The 18,192-nt window shown below is 35.7% G+C and overlaps 2 protein-coding genes across 2 annotated transcripts; one reads left to right on the top strand and one right to left on the bottom strand.

The window, feature by feature from the left end:
* Positions 1 to 8,815: 8,815 nt before the first annotated feature.
* LOC111012810 (uncharacterized) lies at positions 8,816 to 9,836 on the bottom strand. Its single transcript, XM_022287079.2, has 3 exons — positions 9,266 to 9,836; positions 9,200 to 9,212; positions 8,816 to 9,168 (listed from the first exon to the last, which is right to left on the bottom strand). The coding sequence occupies exons 1-3, from the start codon at positions 9,676 to 9,678 to the stop codon at positions 8,821 to 8,823; spliced, it is 774 nt and encodes a 257-aa protein (XP_022142771.2). The 5' UTR covers positions 9,679 to 9,836; the 3' UTR covers positions 8,816 to 8,820.
* A 6,203-nt stretch (positions 9,837 to 16,039) lies between these two features.
* Positions 16,040 to 17,568, top strand: LOC148208484 (NAC domain-containing protein JA2-like). The gene is made up of 3 exons (XM_088119275.1): positions 16,040 to 16,296; positions 16,399 to 16,667; positions 16,778 to 17,568. Exons 1-3 carry the CDS (start codon positions 16,131 to 16,133, stop codon positions 17,261 to 17,263), a joined length of 921 nt encoding a protein of 306 aa, XP_087975401.1. The 5' UTR covers positions 16,040 to 16,130; the 3' UTR covers positions 17,264 to 17,568.
* Positions 17,569 to 18,192: the final 624 nt, after the last annotated feature.

Below are 18,192 nucleotides of genomic sequence, written 5' to 3' on the forward strand. Positions count from 1 at the left end.
CTAAAGGGTCTATAGTATATGGATAAGGCTGGGTACCTTATCCTGGCAACACTATGGATACGGCCCATTTTGTAAATGTTACAAACGACTCGATATCCAGGTCGTTCGTGTGGAGACATGCGAGTGGGGGTATCCTGTACAATGAGTTTGTATAAGACCGGATTGCGAAATAGACAATCTTTAGATGTAACGCTGTTGACTAACAGATTGTTATTTCATAGGATGACCAAACAACTCAATCTCAATCTTGAGTGAGTTATGGACTCATGCCCGTAAGGGCTCGTCCTTTGATCTGTATGAGTGAGAGTGGCCCAAGTTGCCGACTCAATATTCCTACCATTTTGGGGACTAGACCGAGTGTGGAGCTGGTAACATAACTTCACAAGATGGAATTCAGTCCTCCCCGACTTTAGGGGAGTAGATGAGTGTTCTCTTAAATGCTGACTCCAGGACTTGAACAAGGGGCTCCATCCTCTCATTGGCCCGAGAGGGGACTTCCGGTTATTGGTCAGACCATAACCGGGTTGTTCATTAGAGGAGCAGTTGTATTTAAGGAGTAAGATGTAACTCAAGGGTAAAACGGTAATTTGATCCAAGTTCAGTTACGAGCACTCGTGAATGATTGACTTGTCATTAATGGTCGTATATCCGTGGACACGAAAACATTCTGCAATGAGAAGAGTGCAACTGCGGGTCTTTAGTGGAGTGACCCATAATTAACGAATGTTGATTAACTCAGTCAATGAGTTTGACCGATTAATCTTGTATCGTTGGAGTTTCTGATCTGTAGGTCCATTAGGTTCCCTTGCTAGCTCATAACGGGTAAAACGAGGATCAAGTTTATGGAAGAATTTGACCTGTTCAAATTACTTAAGGGATTATATGTATATTGATACATTATAATATATAGTTAATTCTAAATTAAAACTATATATTATGAGAGAAATTATTTGAATGAGATTCAAATAAAATTAATATGAATAAGATTCATATTAAAACTATACGTTAAAAATAATGTGCATAAGATGTACATTAGAACTATAGGTTATACGAGAGAAATGCTGTAGAATATGATTCTATTTATGTGATAAATAATTAAGTGTTAATTATTTGATATAATTAATTATTAATATTAATATTAAACTCCCCTGCAAAATTGCAGGGGAGTGGTCAGTTAAGTGACGTGGGGTAACTCCCCACGTCACTGTCTTTGTTATCCCTTCCCTTTGCAGTTCAAAAAAACACAAAACAGGGATAACAAAGTGGTAGAACTCCCAATCTCTCTCAAGCTCTCTCTCTCAATACTCCCTTTCGTTCCAAAGAAACGCTCCCACAAGCGTGTTCTCGAGACCCAAGAGGATAGCACGGAAGATCATTTGGTTGTGTTCGGGTGGAATTCGTTAAGAAAAGTTCTTCAAAGGTAAAGACTTTCCCCTATATTTACTTCTTCACACCTTTGATTTTGTTTCTCAAAAATCATGAACGAAGGTCCGCTTCCGCTCCGGGATTCACATCCCTTCACTTGTCACTTCCACCTTCTTATGAACACATGAAGCCGATCTTGATGTACGGGAAGGATATTTTGAACTTTGACGAGGCTACTAATAAACTGTTGTCAGAAGAAAAAAGGCTGAAGAGTGAAAGGGCGTACTTCACATGAAGATTCAGAACTGGTAACTAGCAATTGGAAGAAGAAGAAAGACTCTGTGCAAAAGAAAGCTTGTTGTTGGAGATGCGAACAGTTTGGGCACGTGAAGAAAGATTGTCCTAACAGTGTCGGTTCGTCAAAGGGCTCTGAGCCGGATGCTGACAGTGTTTCTCTCATTAGGAGAGAAGATGATCAGTTCCTTTGAAGAGAGATAGAAATCATCCTCATGTTATGTCCGCTTTACCATGATAGAGGATGTGATGTTAGCGGTTCCACAAGTTTACACATGGACATTGGTTTGACAGTTATGCAAGGTGTGTGGTGGAAGTTATATCAATGGCTGAAGAACTTCCAAGTGAGCCAAATAGATAGAAGTTGTACCATAAATTTCAGCAGGATTTATCGACATGCGACGAAGAAGAAAAATTTTGAAAGACGACATTCCAAGTGATCTACTTTTATGGTGGAGTAGGCTATAGTTCTCTGAATTGAGAATTATGATTGTCGGTGAAGACAATGAGTGCAGTAGAAGCTGTGAATTTTTCAATATCTTGTCAATGTAGAATTTGTTGGGATTTGACAAAATATTGGAATGGAAGTTGTCCCATACAAGGATGGTCTCCAAGTGCTAGAAGTTGTCCCACGTCGGAAAAGTACAACGAGGAGGTGTGTTCCAACTACTATAAAAGGAGTTCATGGACTTGAGTTTTAATCATCCCAATTGAATTATTTAAGCCTGATATACCAGCTCTAGTTAACTGAGCAGTATTTACTTTGAAGGAGTATTTTGTCTAATTGGGGTTGGGGAGAGAAATCTGTGTGATTGTAATAATTTTTCACATAGTAGATTTTTTCTTATGTACCGTGGTTTTTACTTTGATTTAGAGTTTTTCCACATTAATTCTTGTATTTCTTTATTTTATTGCTTTCTTTAAATTTCTCAGTTATTTTCTACTTATTCCTATGGTAGAAGTATGAGATTTTTTCCTATCAAATAAATGGATCTATCAATCTGGGAAAGGAGGTTTGTATTTGGAAGGTATGGAAAAGATGGTACCAGAGAGAAGATGTAAATGGGCGATGAAGAAAAAGATGGTCAACAGATTCTCCACTTTGATAGCAAAGGACACATTAGTGTCGACAGAGAGCCATCGGAGGGAAGGCGGACCTGAAGCTTTTATGCTATGTTAAGGCCACGGTGAAGGAGACACCAGATAAAAAATTTACATTTCTTCGTGTTGGGATTGGTGGAGCCAAAACAACGTCGAAACGAGCTAAGGAAGAGTCAGGATCAAGACGGGACACGTCGGGACAAAGCAAGGATGAAAATAGGTGAAGTAGGGCGTTGCAGGCCAGGAGGGCCGAGGAAGCAGCCCCGCGGCGCTAAGGGCACTGTCCTGATGGGCGTGGGCGGAGTTCGTTTCCGTCCGTAGCGCCATGCGCTGTAACGACGATTATAAATACGCAGCAGTTCCGTTTTAGGCTTTTTTGGGCCGTCACAATATAGCAGCGTAGGGTTTTTTGCATCAGCCGACTTTGGGGTGTTTGGCAGCTAGCTTCTAGTGGCAGGCTCGAGTATTGGCAGCACAGATTAGGAAGATCAAGATCATCATGTTATGGGTATTGTATCTTGATTATTCTGTGAGTGTTTTCATTCATGTACCTAAGTATAGTGTTTATAATACTTAGAAACTAGGAGGCTTTTGTTAGGACCTCTAGAGGGGACAAATATTGGGGTGAGATATTTTGAGTACTTTGTATCCAATCTCAATTATAGTGGAACCCGCATCTGAGGGGAAGACTGGACGCAGCCCATAAACTGTTAGGGTGAACCAATATAAATCTTGTGTCGTTTATTGCTTTTCCTATTTTTCTCTTGCGGTGTGTGATTTGCTTAGGTAGATGGATATAACTATGGAATGAGAAATTATTTAGAGTCATCAATTTCCCAACACTTCGGAAAAATGAGGTGCCAAAAATTCTAAAAAGAAACGAACACGTCGCGTTTTACTGGGAAGGATCGATTGGAGGAAGCAACACGATACTGCTAAAGAAGAAAATTTTTCATTTCCTGTACAGATAAAACTTGGTGATTTTGCCCAAATTATTCTATCTGGAACTCTGGCTTCGGATGACTGTGAAAAAGAACCCTACATGAAGACCAGGTGCACTGCTCTCTATCGAACAAAGACCATGTGATGCCAAGCTTCAAAGACCGTTATGGTTTTATTTTCCGCCCGAGCAAAAAATATGGGTTGAGCTATGTATAGAGGCTCTGTTGCAATCCAATTATGATACCAAAAATAAAGATTCTTCCCATTTCCTTTCTTCCAAATTGTATGCCGAAAATTTAATTATATGAAACCAGGGCCTCGGAACTTCCATATTTGCAGCTGAAGGGGAGAGTCTCTGGCAATCGATAATTATATTTAGCCGTTATCAAAGCTACCCATAAGCTTTTTTGTTATGTGTTATAACTATGGTTCTAAATATCTGTCGACACGTCAACACGTCAACATTTCCATCGACATATCCATGTTTTGAGGGGTTCGACATCGACATGACGGATAAATCGACATTTCTAGTACAAGAAAATCGATAAAATATGAAAATTATCAACAAAATGTCACTAATATATACATAATATTAATATTAATTATTTTTAACTAATTTAGAAATAGGAATTTTATTTTATTAATTTAAATATTTTTACGATTTTTTTAATTTTTCTAACTTTTACAGAAATATCCATCGACATCAACATTTTATCGATATTTCCATCAATATCGACATTTAAAACCTTGATTATAACACCACAACTATTTAATAACTAAAGTAGAATGTGGACGTGGTAGAAATAAAAAATACTAAATAGGAAAACATCACAATAATCAGTATTATTCAACGTCGGAATCAAATGAAGGTCGTACCAGAGCTACGAGGCTAAGTATTGCATGACCGAAAAATTCAAGGAGGGGCATTTAAGTGTGAGTAGTGGCAGCCACCAGCAAGGTCACGAGTACCATGCCGCAAAGCTCCGAGTGAACCTGAAATAGGCCATGTACCCTTTGATGAAAGCCCTAGTTGCTCCGACCCTACAGACCAAACTCCAATTTCTAAGAAAAAATGTTAAAGCCAAAAAAAAAAAAATGTTAAATGAGTTACTTGTAAATAACTTTATAAGTTCTAAAAAAAATTGTCATTCACAAGTCTTAAAAAACTCATCTGTATTACGCGTGGAAGAGAGAGAGATAAAACTTTTTATTAATCAAAAATCTCTCTTACACCTGTGATATTAAAATCATCACAATTAAATACATTAGTTTGTGTAACCGACTAACTAACTAACACGAGTTAATAACAAACTAGGGTAAAATAACTCTAATACTCCCCTTCAAGATGGAGTGTAAAGATCAAAGACACCCATCTTAGACATAAGAAACCGCAAGGTAGATGAGGGAAGAGCCTTAGTAAACATGTCAGCTAGCTGGGAACTTGAACGAATAAGTAGAAGCTTGAGAAACCCATCAGCAACTTTGTCACGAACGAAATGGCAATCAATCTCAATATGTTTAGTCCGCTCATGAAACATGGGGTTTGAAGCAATAGAGACAGCAGCTTGATTGTCATAGTAAACAACAGCAGGAGGAGAAAAGGATATACGTAAGTCAGTGAGTAACTGCCATATCCAAAGAAGTTCACTCGTGACAGCTGCCAAAGCTCGATATCTGCTTCAGCAGATGAGCGAGAAACAGTGGCCTGTTTCTTAGATTTCCAAGAAACCAAGGAATCACCAAGGAAAACACAAAAACCAGTCACAGAACGACGTGTGTCAACACAGGAGCCCCAATCAGCATCAACAAAAGCACGAAGGCCAAATGAAGAGGATTTGTGTAATAAAACACCTTGACCAGGAGAGCCTTTTAAGTACCTCAATAAATGATGTACAGCATTTAGATGACCCGAGCAAGGCTGTTGAAGAAACTGGCTCAATTTATGAACCGTAAAAGAAATGTCTGGCCGAGAGATCTGTAAGTATAATAGGCCCCGAGTAAACGACGATAAGCAGTGGCATCTTTAGTAGAAAGTGGATCACCATCAGTTTTAGAAAGCCGAAGGTGTGGATCCATAGGAAAAGCAGCAGAACGAGCACCAAGAAAACCAGTGTCTTCAAGAATTTGAAGGCAATACTTTCGTTGAGACAAAGATATACCACGAGATGAATGAGAAATCTCCAATCCTAAAAAATATCTTACTGAGCCCAAGTCTTTAAGCTGGAAATGAGACTTCAATACTTCTTTAACCAAATTAAGAACATTAGGTGAAGGCCCAGTCAAGATAATATCATCAACATAGACTAGTAATGCAACAAAGGTATCACCATGCCCTCTAGTAAATAGGGAATAATCTGCTTTAGACTGAACAAATCCATGAGAAAGTAAAGCACACGAAAATTTAGTGAACCACTGCCGAGAGGCCTGCCTTAACCCATAGATGGATGTATTAAGCTTACAAACAAGAGAAGTGTTGGAAGGGATCTCCCCCTGTCGAGGAGTATATCCAAGGGGTAAAGACATATACACTTTTTCAAATAAATCTCCGTTAAAGAAGGCATTATTTACATCCATTTGGGCAAGGGGCCAACCATAAGAAGCAGACAAGGTTAACAAAACCTTCACAGTCACAATCTTAGCTACAGGAGAAAAAGTATCAATGAAATCGATACCTTCTTGTTGGTTGTACCCTTTGGCAACAAGGCGGGCTTTGTAACGATCGACTGTGCCATCTGCTTTATATTTAACACGATACACCCATTTCGAGCCAATAGCATGATGATGAGGTGAAAGAGTAACAACCGACCATGTATTAGTCCTCTCCATAGCAGCCAACTCATCATCCATGGCCTTCCTCCAATGTGGAAATTGAACAGCTTGATGAAAATAAACAGGCTCAAACTTTGTAGACACATTAAGAATAAAGTGTCGATAGTCAGGAGACAAGTTTTCATAAGACAAGAAATTCTATAAAGAATAAGGCATGGTGGCTTTAGGAAAAAACCCTTGTAGCATATTGCAATGAAAGTCCTTCAAATAAGAAGGAGGGTGTCTCGAGCGTCGAGGTCGACCGATCAAAGTAGGAAGAGGCTCATTATGTTGAGGAGCAACAACACCATTATGCTGATAAGTGGTAATATCAGCTGGCGAAATATCTCGAGAAGGAGAAACCTCATCAAAAACAACTATTACATCATGGGGCTGCTGTACAACTGATGCATTTGGACATATAGGCTCAACAATAGGTTGTTGTACACCAATGGACTGTGGTACAACTGATACATCATTGGGCAGTGGTACAGACGGTGTGGCTGTTAAGTCAAAAGCTAAAAGGCTGTCAGCATGAGCAGTAGAGGTAAAAGGTGAAACATCACCATAAAAAACAGTGGGCATAACAGTTGACGAAGAAACTGAAGAACCCAATGGACATGGACCAACAGACTCATCAAAAACTGCAGTAGGTAGAACAAAACTGTCCAAAAATTCAGATATAAGAGAGTCCTGTGTAGAGGTTAATGAATGAAACGGAAAGATATCCTCAAAAAACACAACATCACGAGATATGAACAAATGCTTCTTAGTAACGTCATATAACTGATAACCTTTAACACCAGCTGGATACCCCATAAAAATACAAGGTCGAGCACGCGGATCAAACTTAGAACGGTGTAAAGGCATGGTAGATGCATAAGCAAGACAGCCAAAAACTCTGAGAGAAGAGTAATCAAAACTATGCCCAAATAAAACTTCATAAGGCGATAAATCAGAAAGCAACAACATAGGCGTGCGGTTGATCAGATAAGCAGCAGTCAGTACACAATGGCCCCAAAAATGCAACGAAACTCAAGATTGAAAAAATAAAGCCCGTGCTACATTCAAAAGATGTTGATGCTTTCTCTCAACAACAGAATTTTGTTGAGGTCTGTTAACACAAGAGAATTGATGCAAAGTACCAGTTGAAGCAAAAAATTCAGCGAAACGGAGTTCAGGGGCATTATCTGATCTGAATACCTTGATACCCTTTGAAAATTGAGTGTCAATCATCTTGAAAAAACTTGGTATTATGAACAAAGCATCAAATTTACGTCTCATAAGATAAACCCACGTGAAACGGGAACAATCATCAACTAATGTCAAAAAATATGTATAACCAGCAGAAGTAGGGGTGCGAAAAGGTCCCCATACATTACAATGAATCAAATCAAACGTGGAATGAGAGACATGATTATTAGCAGAAAATGAAAGATGCTTTTGTTTAGCTAAGGGACATATATGACAAACACTAGATGAACAACCATCAGGAAGGCACAAAGGTTGTTTTAAAATTTTCAATCTAGCGTGAGAAGAATGTCTCAGGCGCTTGTGCCAAATATCACTGGAAAGGCGATAAGCAAGAGCATGAACAACAGTTGGTAAAGGTAGAATGAGGGAATAAAGTCCATTAGCACAATCAGCCCTGCCAATCGTCTTCAATCGCAATCTGTCCTGAATGAAGCAAGAATCCCCATGAAATTCAAGCGAAAAGGAACCATGTTTGAGTAAAGAACTCACATATAGCAAATTATATGTAAATTGGAGCACATAGAGCACATCATGGAGAGTAAGTTCGGTTGATAAAGATACCGAGCCAATAAACTCAACTGAAATCCGTGAATGTGTTGGCAAAACAACATTAACATGAGAAACAGGACGAATATCCAAGAACAGAGACCTCTGATGGCAAATATGACTAGCAGCGCCAGAATCGATAATCCAAGTATTTGTATAAGCATCATCATGTGAAGTTAAAGCTGGAATAGAAGTACCTGTCAGATGAGACACCACAGAAGAATTTGTGTCTGGTTTTACTCCTTGAAGATGTGACTGCAACATCTCAATTAGCTGAGTGTATTGAGTAGAACTCAGGCTATTGAAGAATGAAGGAGAAGATTGCAATGCTGCGTGACCGATTGGTGCAAGAGAAGGCTCAACAGGTTTGTCAGATACTTGATTAACAGCAGTATGAACGCCAGAAGCAGAGCTATTTTGGCCAGATCGAGGATTGTTCGAGTTGTTCGGATTGTGAGTACGATATCCAGGTGGATATCCATAAAGTTTGTAGCACTTATCAATAACATGTCATCGAAGTCCGCAATGAGTGCAAAAGGAACGATTATCTTTTCGGCGGTATTGATTTTGTTTCTTCGAGTTCTCTGTAGCGGCTGCCATGGCCATAGGCTCGAAGGAAGGAGACATAGTGCCGATTGCTCTTTGATGTTCTTCTTGAATCAGTAAGGAAAACACCTTATTAATGGGAGGAATCGGATCCATAAGAAGAATCTGAGCCCTAACATTAGCATAAGACTCATGAAGCCCCATGAGAAAGATCATTACATATTCAGATTGGAGGTATTCAAGAAGAGACTTCAATCCATCACAAGAACAAGTTACCATGGGTCGATATTCAATTAGTTCTTGCCAAATTGTCTACAATTTTGTGTAATAAGCTTCAATCGACATTGATCCATGCACTGTGGTAACGAGTTCCTTTCGGAGTTGAAATATGCGTGGACCGTTGCTTTACTGAAAGCGTTCCTTGAGCTCATCCCAAATTTCCTTCGCAGATCCAGTGTAGACAAAACTTGCAGCAATTTCCTTGGATACAGAATTAAGAATCCAAGAAGTAATGATATCGTTAATACATTTCCACGCCGCGAGAAGATTTCCTTTTGGCTTTTGAATAGTTCCGTCAACGAATCCGACCTTATTCTTACCAGATAACGCAATAATCATGGATCTTGACCATGAATTGTAATTGCTTGCTCCCAGTAACTGTTGAGTGACCAATATAGTAGTTGGAGCAGTCGAATGGTGAATCAGATAAGGATTGAGTTGAGACTCAATTGCTGTGGTGTTTTCCACGGCTGAATTTTGAGCAACAGAAGTCTGCTGTGTAATTGGATCAGGAATAACACTCTGATCAACAAGATCTACCATGTGAGGAGAAGAAGAAAAGAGAAAAAATTTTGTGAAACTTTTCTTCGTAAGGCAAAAATGGCAAGTTTACGCGAGAACTCTGTATTTCGCTCTGATACCATATTACACGTGGAAGAGAGAGATAAAACTTTTTATTAATCAAAAATCTCTCTTACACCTGTGATATTAAAATCATCACAATTAAATACATTAGTTTGTGTAACCGACTAACTAAATAACACGAGTTAATAACAAACTAGGGTAAAATAACTCTAATAATCTGGCTGCTCCTAGCGTTTCACAACCATTGAATAATTATCACTTTTATGTTTCTCTCGATAGTTGATCTAATAAAAGCCTCCACATTTAAGAATATGCCGACAGTGAAAAAGAAAAAAGCATTAGTCAAGCAAAGCCCATAAAACAGAGTGTGAAAAGTTGAAATTTCGTGTGCAGTAATTGTTGTTTATTGCAACCTTTTTAATATCGACCAATTGTTTGTCAAAATTACGACATAATAAATACAGCTATGGTTGGCCAATGATGTTGAGAAAATTAATATATTGGTCCAAATTCAACCTTTTTTAATGGTCTAGAGTTTGAAGAGGAAAAAAATAAATATTTCAAGTAGACTTTTTTAATTTCATTTCCAAGGAAATTTAAAGAAGTTTCAAGTTTCACGTGGGATTTCTGTAAGTTTGTACTTTGTAGGCTTTTGGTGGGTGGACACAATTATATTAATTAACTTTTGGTTATTATTTGATTTTGATTGTTTGATTTTCATACTTATTTTTATTTTGGTTTCTTTAAGATTTAAATATTATTTTTAGTCTCTAGCTAAATTGTTAAATATTCTTATTTTAATCTCTAAAACATATGCCTAAAATGTGTTTTAATTCTCTTTCATTTTGAAGCTCAACATTTGACCTAGTCCACGTACTTACTCAAATAAATGATTAAAAAAACGGCTTATATTAAATTTCTATTATGTAATCTACAAAATTAAATAAATAAAGGTAATGAGTAACATATATCTTTATGCAAATTTAGATATGAAAACAAAAGGTTTGATAGCTAGTTAGAGGATCAGAATAGAATTTGAAACTAGTTTTCAATTTATATTCTATTTTAATCTTTAAGACTTTTCAAAATTAACACAAATCCTTATTACTATAATTTTTTTATTATATGTAAATAAAATTTTATATCGCATAATTTTAATTTGTGTTCTAAACGCCAATAAAAAAAAAAGTTTGTGTTCTAGAATGTCACATGTATATTAAGTTTGTTTTTAAAAATTAATCAGGCTACTTTCATCTATATATTTTTTGTTTTGTTATCTCCCTTTTAAAAATGCTTTTAAAATCTAAGTTAAATTTTTTTAACTAAAAATGTAGCTTTTAAAATTTTATTTTCACTTTGAAAGAAATATCAAAATAAATTAAAATAATGGTAGAAATCAAGCATAATTCTTAATAAGAAAAACAAAAAATAAGAAATAATGTTTAGGAGTATAAGGACTCTACAAAAGAAAAAATCAAAATAAATGTTACAAGTCCAAATAGTCCTTAATTTTTCCTTCTAAAAAAAATGGATTGGTAGATTGAAGGAAATGACAAGGGATCGGATCCACGTGGGGACTGGGACACGTGCTCCTGGATTTTAAATATATTTGTTACAGGTTATTTCAATATAAAAATATATATATATATATATAGTGTTCCTGGGTAGTTCACTAACCCCAAGCTAAATGCCCCTTCCTCTGCGTTCACATCCTTTTTTTTCTTTTTTGCTTTTCATTTTTTTTTTCAAATATATTAGTCGCATCCTGAATTCGAATCATGAGTATGTTTTTTATTTTTATTTTTATTTTGTTTCTTCTTTTTAGCGTATATTTTAATTTTAATTTTTTGTTTTTGTTTTTTAGATTTTTTATTTTCTTTTAATTTTTCTTCTTTTAATATATTAGCATTGTGCTAGCATCTTTTTTTATTTTCTTTCAATTTTTCTTTTTAAATATATTAGTCTCGACGTCCTGAGTTCGAATCAAAGATAGAGCATGTTTTTAATTTTTATTTTGTTTCCTTTTTCAGCGTATTTTTTTATTTTATTTTGATTTTGCTTTTTTAAATACATTTTGATTGGGGTGTAATTGAATCTCAAAACTATTTTGATTTTTAAACATTGTTTTTTTAGAAAGATGTATTTTTTATTTAAAATAAATAATTCGAAAAGTTATTTTTTATTAATTTTTTTAATAAATTTAAATTGATTATCCTAACCTTATATAAATGTCATAATTTTTAGTCCTCTATTTAATAAAAAAAACCTTACTAATTTAATAAAAGATCAAGTTTGCAAATTAAGTTTGATTGATAAAAAAAAATTTAATATTAAACCAACTCTAATCTCGTTTTTTTTTTTTTCTAAATCCTGTCAATTATTTCATACCAATTTTCTTTTTTACATTTGACACATGAAAATATTTTTTCCAACAAATTTTCAAATGAAAATCTATCGAATGATAAAATTTGCGACATATATGAAAATTACAACACTTTCTTAGGTGCAAATTGATATATATACATTGTCAAGTTAAAATTTAAAATTAATATTTTTCTATTATGTTTATATGCATTTGTGCTCCTAACATAAAATCTTCGATCTCAATCTGCCACCGATGATAAGTTTGGATTTATTTTTCCCCTCACTGTTTTGGTACGAGGGAAAGTTCAGTCCAAATTTATTAAATAATGTGCAAATTCTTGTCTGTGAGAAAATGTAATATAATTTGAGAGGAAGCTATATTTTTTTTTTGCAAAGGAAGTTATATGTTTATTTGAATTTAGGAAGTTGAAATTTTAATATAGAAAGAAAGAAATAAAATCAATGAAAATGAAGTTGCTTTTTAAAAAAACAATTAAGGAAAGAGGATAAATAATTCACACGTGGAGGTGTGAATATATACCATATAACAGTCAACATTTTCCAAATCTTTTTTAAGTCATGTGATATATTTTTTGTAATTTTTAAATAAAAAGAAACATATAAATTATTCTTCATATTATCCACATTATTGTAAAGAAAATAATTAAATTTGGATCTAGAAAATGTGTAGAAAACAGTGTATTGAGAGAGAGGTTTAAACATTCAAAGGAAACCTCAAAAAATAAAAATAAAATCGACATCATAGAGCTTGTTAATTATAATAATTTTTTTTTTCTAAAAGAAAATATAGAAAACTATTTGTGAAGCACCAAACTTGCGGCTGGCTATGCTAGAAGAAACTTAAAGCAAAATCATATATAAAAACAGTATTGTTTTTTTCTTTTTAAAAATAAGAAATAATTTTTTGACAGCTGGAATGAAATTTAATGCGTGGGAAATATTATTTGGGGAAGAGATCTTCTTGTGAAAAGCTTGAGATAGAGTGTGGGCAACAAAGATTAATTATCATATACAGTAATAAATGATCCAAAGTCAATCATTTTTCATTTGTCAACCCATTCAAACCACATCGTGGGAATTTGGTGGAGAAATCGTGGATGCGCGATTATGGTCACACATCAGCTAGCGATCTTCTACATATTTTAACGATGTCTTAGTTGTTAACTTGCAATCAAAACTTTACACCGATATGGTGTATCAGTACGACTGCTTACACTTCGAAACTTAAAGTTAGAACTTAGTCCAAACTAATTAATGTTTAGTTGAATTTATATAGAATAATACAAAGAGATGGCATACTTTTAAAAGATGATGTTCCATCTTTTATAAGAGGAGCATAGAGAGGTGTTGCGTTATTGTGACGCTTTCGTACTGTCATTCAATGAATGTTGGGCTCTTCCCCTGTGTTCTCGACGTGCCAAGCGGAGGTCCAGAAACATCCCGATGAGAGAGCCACATATTTTGCATTTGATTTTACACCTAACAAATAGTATTTTAAAAATGTTACGACGTATTATCTTTTTCAATTATAGAATAAATTCAACTTTTCTTGTGTTTTACATTATATTTGGGCATTTTACTTTGATTTTGATTTGTATTATATTCTCTTTGTAAAATTTTAAACTTTCTACTTTATTTGACAATACAGATATTTGATGTTATTTATATAATTGTCTAAAATTTTGGCCTTAAAACAAGGATGATGTAGGTAAAATCTTAGGTTATCTCTCCTAACACTTCGGAAGAGGATGTTCAAAATTTGACACTACGGTGTAGAGCATAGAATTGCTTTATTTATGCTTGAATCAAAATTATATGCTTCTTCATCCACTCAAACAAGTTATATGATTGGTGGAAAATCCAACAAAACTTAAAAAAGGTTCCAACATAAAAGGAGTGGATAATTGTGCAACTCTTTATTTTTCTTTTCCTTTTTTAAAGGTGGATTGATTAGTTCCAATACGAACGATTTTTCAATTATTACCAAAGTTCTTCAAATTCTAATCAAATATCTATCTCTTCTTTAACAACTAAACATATTAGGATTCCATCTTAAAATTATTGATGATGAGAAAGAATAATCCATATCTATAATAAACTTTTGTTATGTTATTATCTTTTCCGTACGAGATGCTTAAATAGAACAGTTATATATCAGTGATATTTAAAAATTTTCAATTTTAATATATATTAATTTTTTGTCATCATTATATGATGAATTGAAACTATAATAATTTTTTAAGAAATGAATACCCCTCCCATATAATTTATCCAACTTAAAAGAGCAAAAAACAATCCATTGGAAATGCTACTATGCTAACATGAAGACCACGTCAGCAAATTTAATTTAATTTCTTGTTTCTGTTAACGTAATAAAAATTGAGAAGATAATTAACAAAATTTGAAAATGGGAAATAATAAAATAATTAGGATGGAAGCTTACAACTGTCCGAAGCACAGTGAGGTGGAACAGACAAGAAAGCTTCGCTCTGACGACAATACGACAAGTCGTAATGTCCCCACCATCGTCGATTTCTCACTGCCCCATCCACGTGCCACTTTGACTCACCAAACTTTTTCAAATTCCCATCACGTCCCTCCCTTCCCTTCAACTCATACGCAAACGCAATCCCTCAATTCCTCAGTCTGTAACAAAACAACAAATTAAATCGTTAACTTTTAATTAATTAAGCTCTCTTTTTTCCCTCTCTCTGTACGCTAAAATCCACCACGTTCACCTAACTCCCATAACCCCGCCAATCGCAGCATCCTCTGCTCCTTTAGACACACTTCAAATTCCTTTGACATTTTAAACCCTCGTTCCAAATCTTCTGTCAACTCCTCCATTCATATACTGCCACGTAGTGCACCTACTCACATCTTCATCCCAATCGTATTTATCCACTTAAAACTCTAAAAAGTTTTTCATAAATTCTAAACTAAACCTTTAATTTTGTATTTAACAAATCCATATGGTTCATACAATCAAATTTTATATCTAATAAATCTGTGAATCTTTTAAAAATATCAAATTTTATATTAAAGGTGAAATTAAACTTTGAGAACCTGATAAATACATAATGAGATTACTGTTACCTATTAGATATACTTTTTAAAATTCAGAAATTTAATAGACACAATTTTTAAAAAAAATTATGTTTATTAGCCTATTTTACATCTAAATCTAAAATCAGGAGTTTAATCAAATTCGACTGCAAAATATTAACTCGTTGACTTAGTTATATTGTCCAAATTGAAAATTTTGAAAATGGATAGGGACTAAATTGAAATAATGAAAAACTGATATGAATTTATGTTGGAAAAAATGTGTGGAAATGAATTTTACGCAATGCAAATAGTGCAAAAATTGAGGAACTTTTTTGATGTTGCTTTCAGTTTCACACTTTTGTTCTGGCTTTTGTATAAATTCCAAGCCTAACTTCAATACACTCTGTGCCTCTCTCGACCACCCCACGTGTCCCACTTGTCGCGACTCGACTGTCGACGTGGCTCTCATGACGCGTAGACCCCAAAAATATTATAGCTAAGAAAGAAAAAAAAAAGAGCTCTCCAGCGAAGTGAAATTCATTTTAGAAAAATTCCCCCAGCACTCTTTCAGAAAAATAGAATCTTTATTTTTGTCATTTAAAAAAAAAGGAAAGTTAAAAGAGAAAAGAGTTCTAGAACGTGGGGTGAGATCTCGACACGTGTCCCCCAATCTCGATGACTCACTTGTGTTTCTTTCGTGACGGTTCAACGTTCATGCACCGGGAGCTTGGACCGTATTGTTAACAGATAAAATTCGGAGGCCCACGTGGCCAGTTCTCAACGGTGATCATCCCGTGTGGGCCCGCCGATCCAACAGTCCGACAAGGACGACCGTACTTATCCTCGGCCGCGCCTCACTGTATAAATACCCCCTCCTTTCTCCATTTCGAAAAAAAAAAAAAAGAAAAGAAAAAGAAAAGAAAGCTTCAATTTTCGAAAAGAAAAATATTCAATTTTCTTCTCCCTAGAAAAAGCAAATGGACCCACTGACGCAGCTGAGCCTTCCGCCGGGGTTCCGATTTTTTCCGACCGACGAGGAGCTTTTGGTTCATTATCTCTGCCGGAAGGTCGCCGGCCACCATTTCAGCTTGAAGCTTATTGCTGAGATAGACCTGTACAAATTCGACCCGTGGGTTTTACCAGGTAAGATTAAGAATCCAAATTCCAAAACCAAAACCAGAACAATCTTTTTGTCTTTTTGTTTTGAATTTTTAATTTAATGTATTATTGTGATTTGATTGGCAGGCAAGGCTTTATTCGGGGAAAAAGAATGGTATTTCTTCAGCCCGAGAGACCGGAAGTACCCAAACGGGTCTCGGCCGAACCGGGTTGCCGGGTCGGGCTACTGGAAGGCGACGGGTACCGACAAGATAATCTCGTCGGAAGGGAGGAGCGTCGGAATAAAGAAGGCGCTGGTTTTCTACGTTGGAAAAGCTCCGAAAGGGACCAAAACGAATTGGATTATGCACGAGTATCGCCTCATAGCCTCCTCCCGGAAGAGCGGAAGTTCCAAGGTATTGGAATTTGAACAAGAATCAACAAATTTTCTGCCACTCCCAACATTTTGATTTCGATTTCGATTTCAATTTTGGTTTTGATTTTTTCGAATTGCTCTGTTTTTCAGCTGGATGAATGGGTTCTATGCCGGATTTACAAGAAGAATTCGAGTTGTCAGAAGCCGGCGGCGATTATTTCGAGCAGAGAGTACAGCCACGGCTCGCCGCCGTCGTCGTCGTCGTCCCACATCGACGACGTAATGGAATCCCTCCCGGAAATCAGCGACGACTTCTTCGCTTATCCGAAATCATTGCAACAAAACGACATTAAATTCAACTTTCAAATTCCGGCCGACTCCATCAATTCCGATTGGGCAAGTCTCGCCGGGCTTTACTCGGTGCCGGAACTCGCTCCGCTCAACCAGCCGCCGCCGCCGTCGGGAACTAATTTCAATTACAACAACAACAACGCCGATCTATACGTCCCTTCCATCTCGCCGCCGTTTTTCCAAGTGGACTTGCCGCCGGCGAAGAAGGTTCAGAGCGACGATCCGTACGGGTTCCGGTACTCGGCGCAGCACCGCGACGGCGGCGTGTACGGATTCAGCCAATGAGATGGGGAAGAATCGCATTGGATTTTGCGAAGAGGGTGTAAATATTTTTGGGATTCCTTGGGCATGACTGCGGAGAATTAGATTCCAAAAATGGAAGCAAAAGAAAAAAAAAAGTTTGCTTTCTTCAGCGGCAGAGAAGAAGAGAGGGAAAAAACAGAGCATGCTCTGCCAATAGGATTTTGTCTCTAACCAAGTTGGATGTCCCATCCCATTAATTAGGAAGTAGAGAGATGAAATGAAATCACACACAATATCTTTGTACAAATTATTACTTAGGAAGTGGAATTTCATTTATTTGTGTGTTAGTTATTTGGAAATTAATTTTGTGGTATTGATGTTTCTAATTGAATAATTAAGATCCATGAATTTTGAGAGAGAATTCATTGTTCTTATTTTGTATTTAATTTCACAAATAAAAGGGAAAATTTTCATGTTGAATTGGAAGTTTTCTTTTTTTTTGTTTTATCTCAATTGGATTATTAAGTATTTAAAACTTCTTAATTATCGTGTCAATGCCGCTAGGGTGGTGATGGATTTCGGCTTAGATGATATGTTAGAGAGTTATAAAATATCTTCCGCAAGTGTTATTTTCAATTAGGTCTTAAAAAAGAATCTGGTTTCTCTCTTTTCTTTTCAAATATGTTTTGATGTTGATTTTTGGGACCTGCAAAATGCACTATCAAATATATATATTTTCATGTTTAAGTTATAATTCAAGTTGAGAAGTAGACGAGTACAGAGTATAGGCTATAGATTTTGTTGTTGATTTTTGGGACTATAGATTTTGATGTTTGATTTTTGGGACCTGCAAAATGCACTACCAAATATATTTTCATGTTTAAGTTAAAATTCAAGTTTGGAAGTAGACGAGTATGGACTATAGTGTAAGTAAAATAGAATAAGAGTAAGAGTGTCTGTCAAATTTTAGA

This window comes from Momordica charantia (assembly GCF_013281855.1).
Source record: "Momordica charantia cultivar OHB3-1 chromosome 10 unlocalized genomic scaffold, Mcharantia_2.0 BLBB01000010.1, whole genome shotgun sequence".
Lineage (NCBI taxonomy): Eukaryota > Viridiplantae > Streptophyta > Magnoliopsida > Cucurbitales > Cucurbitaceae > Momordica > Momordica charantia.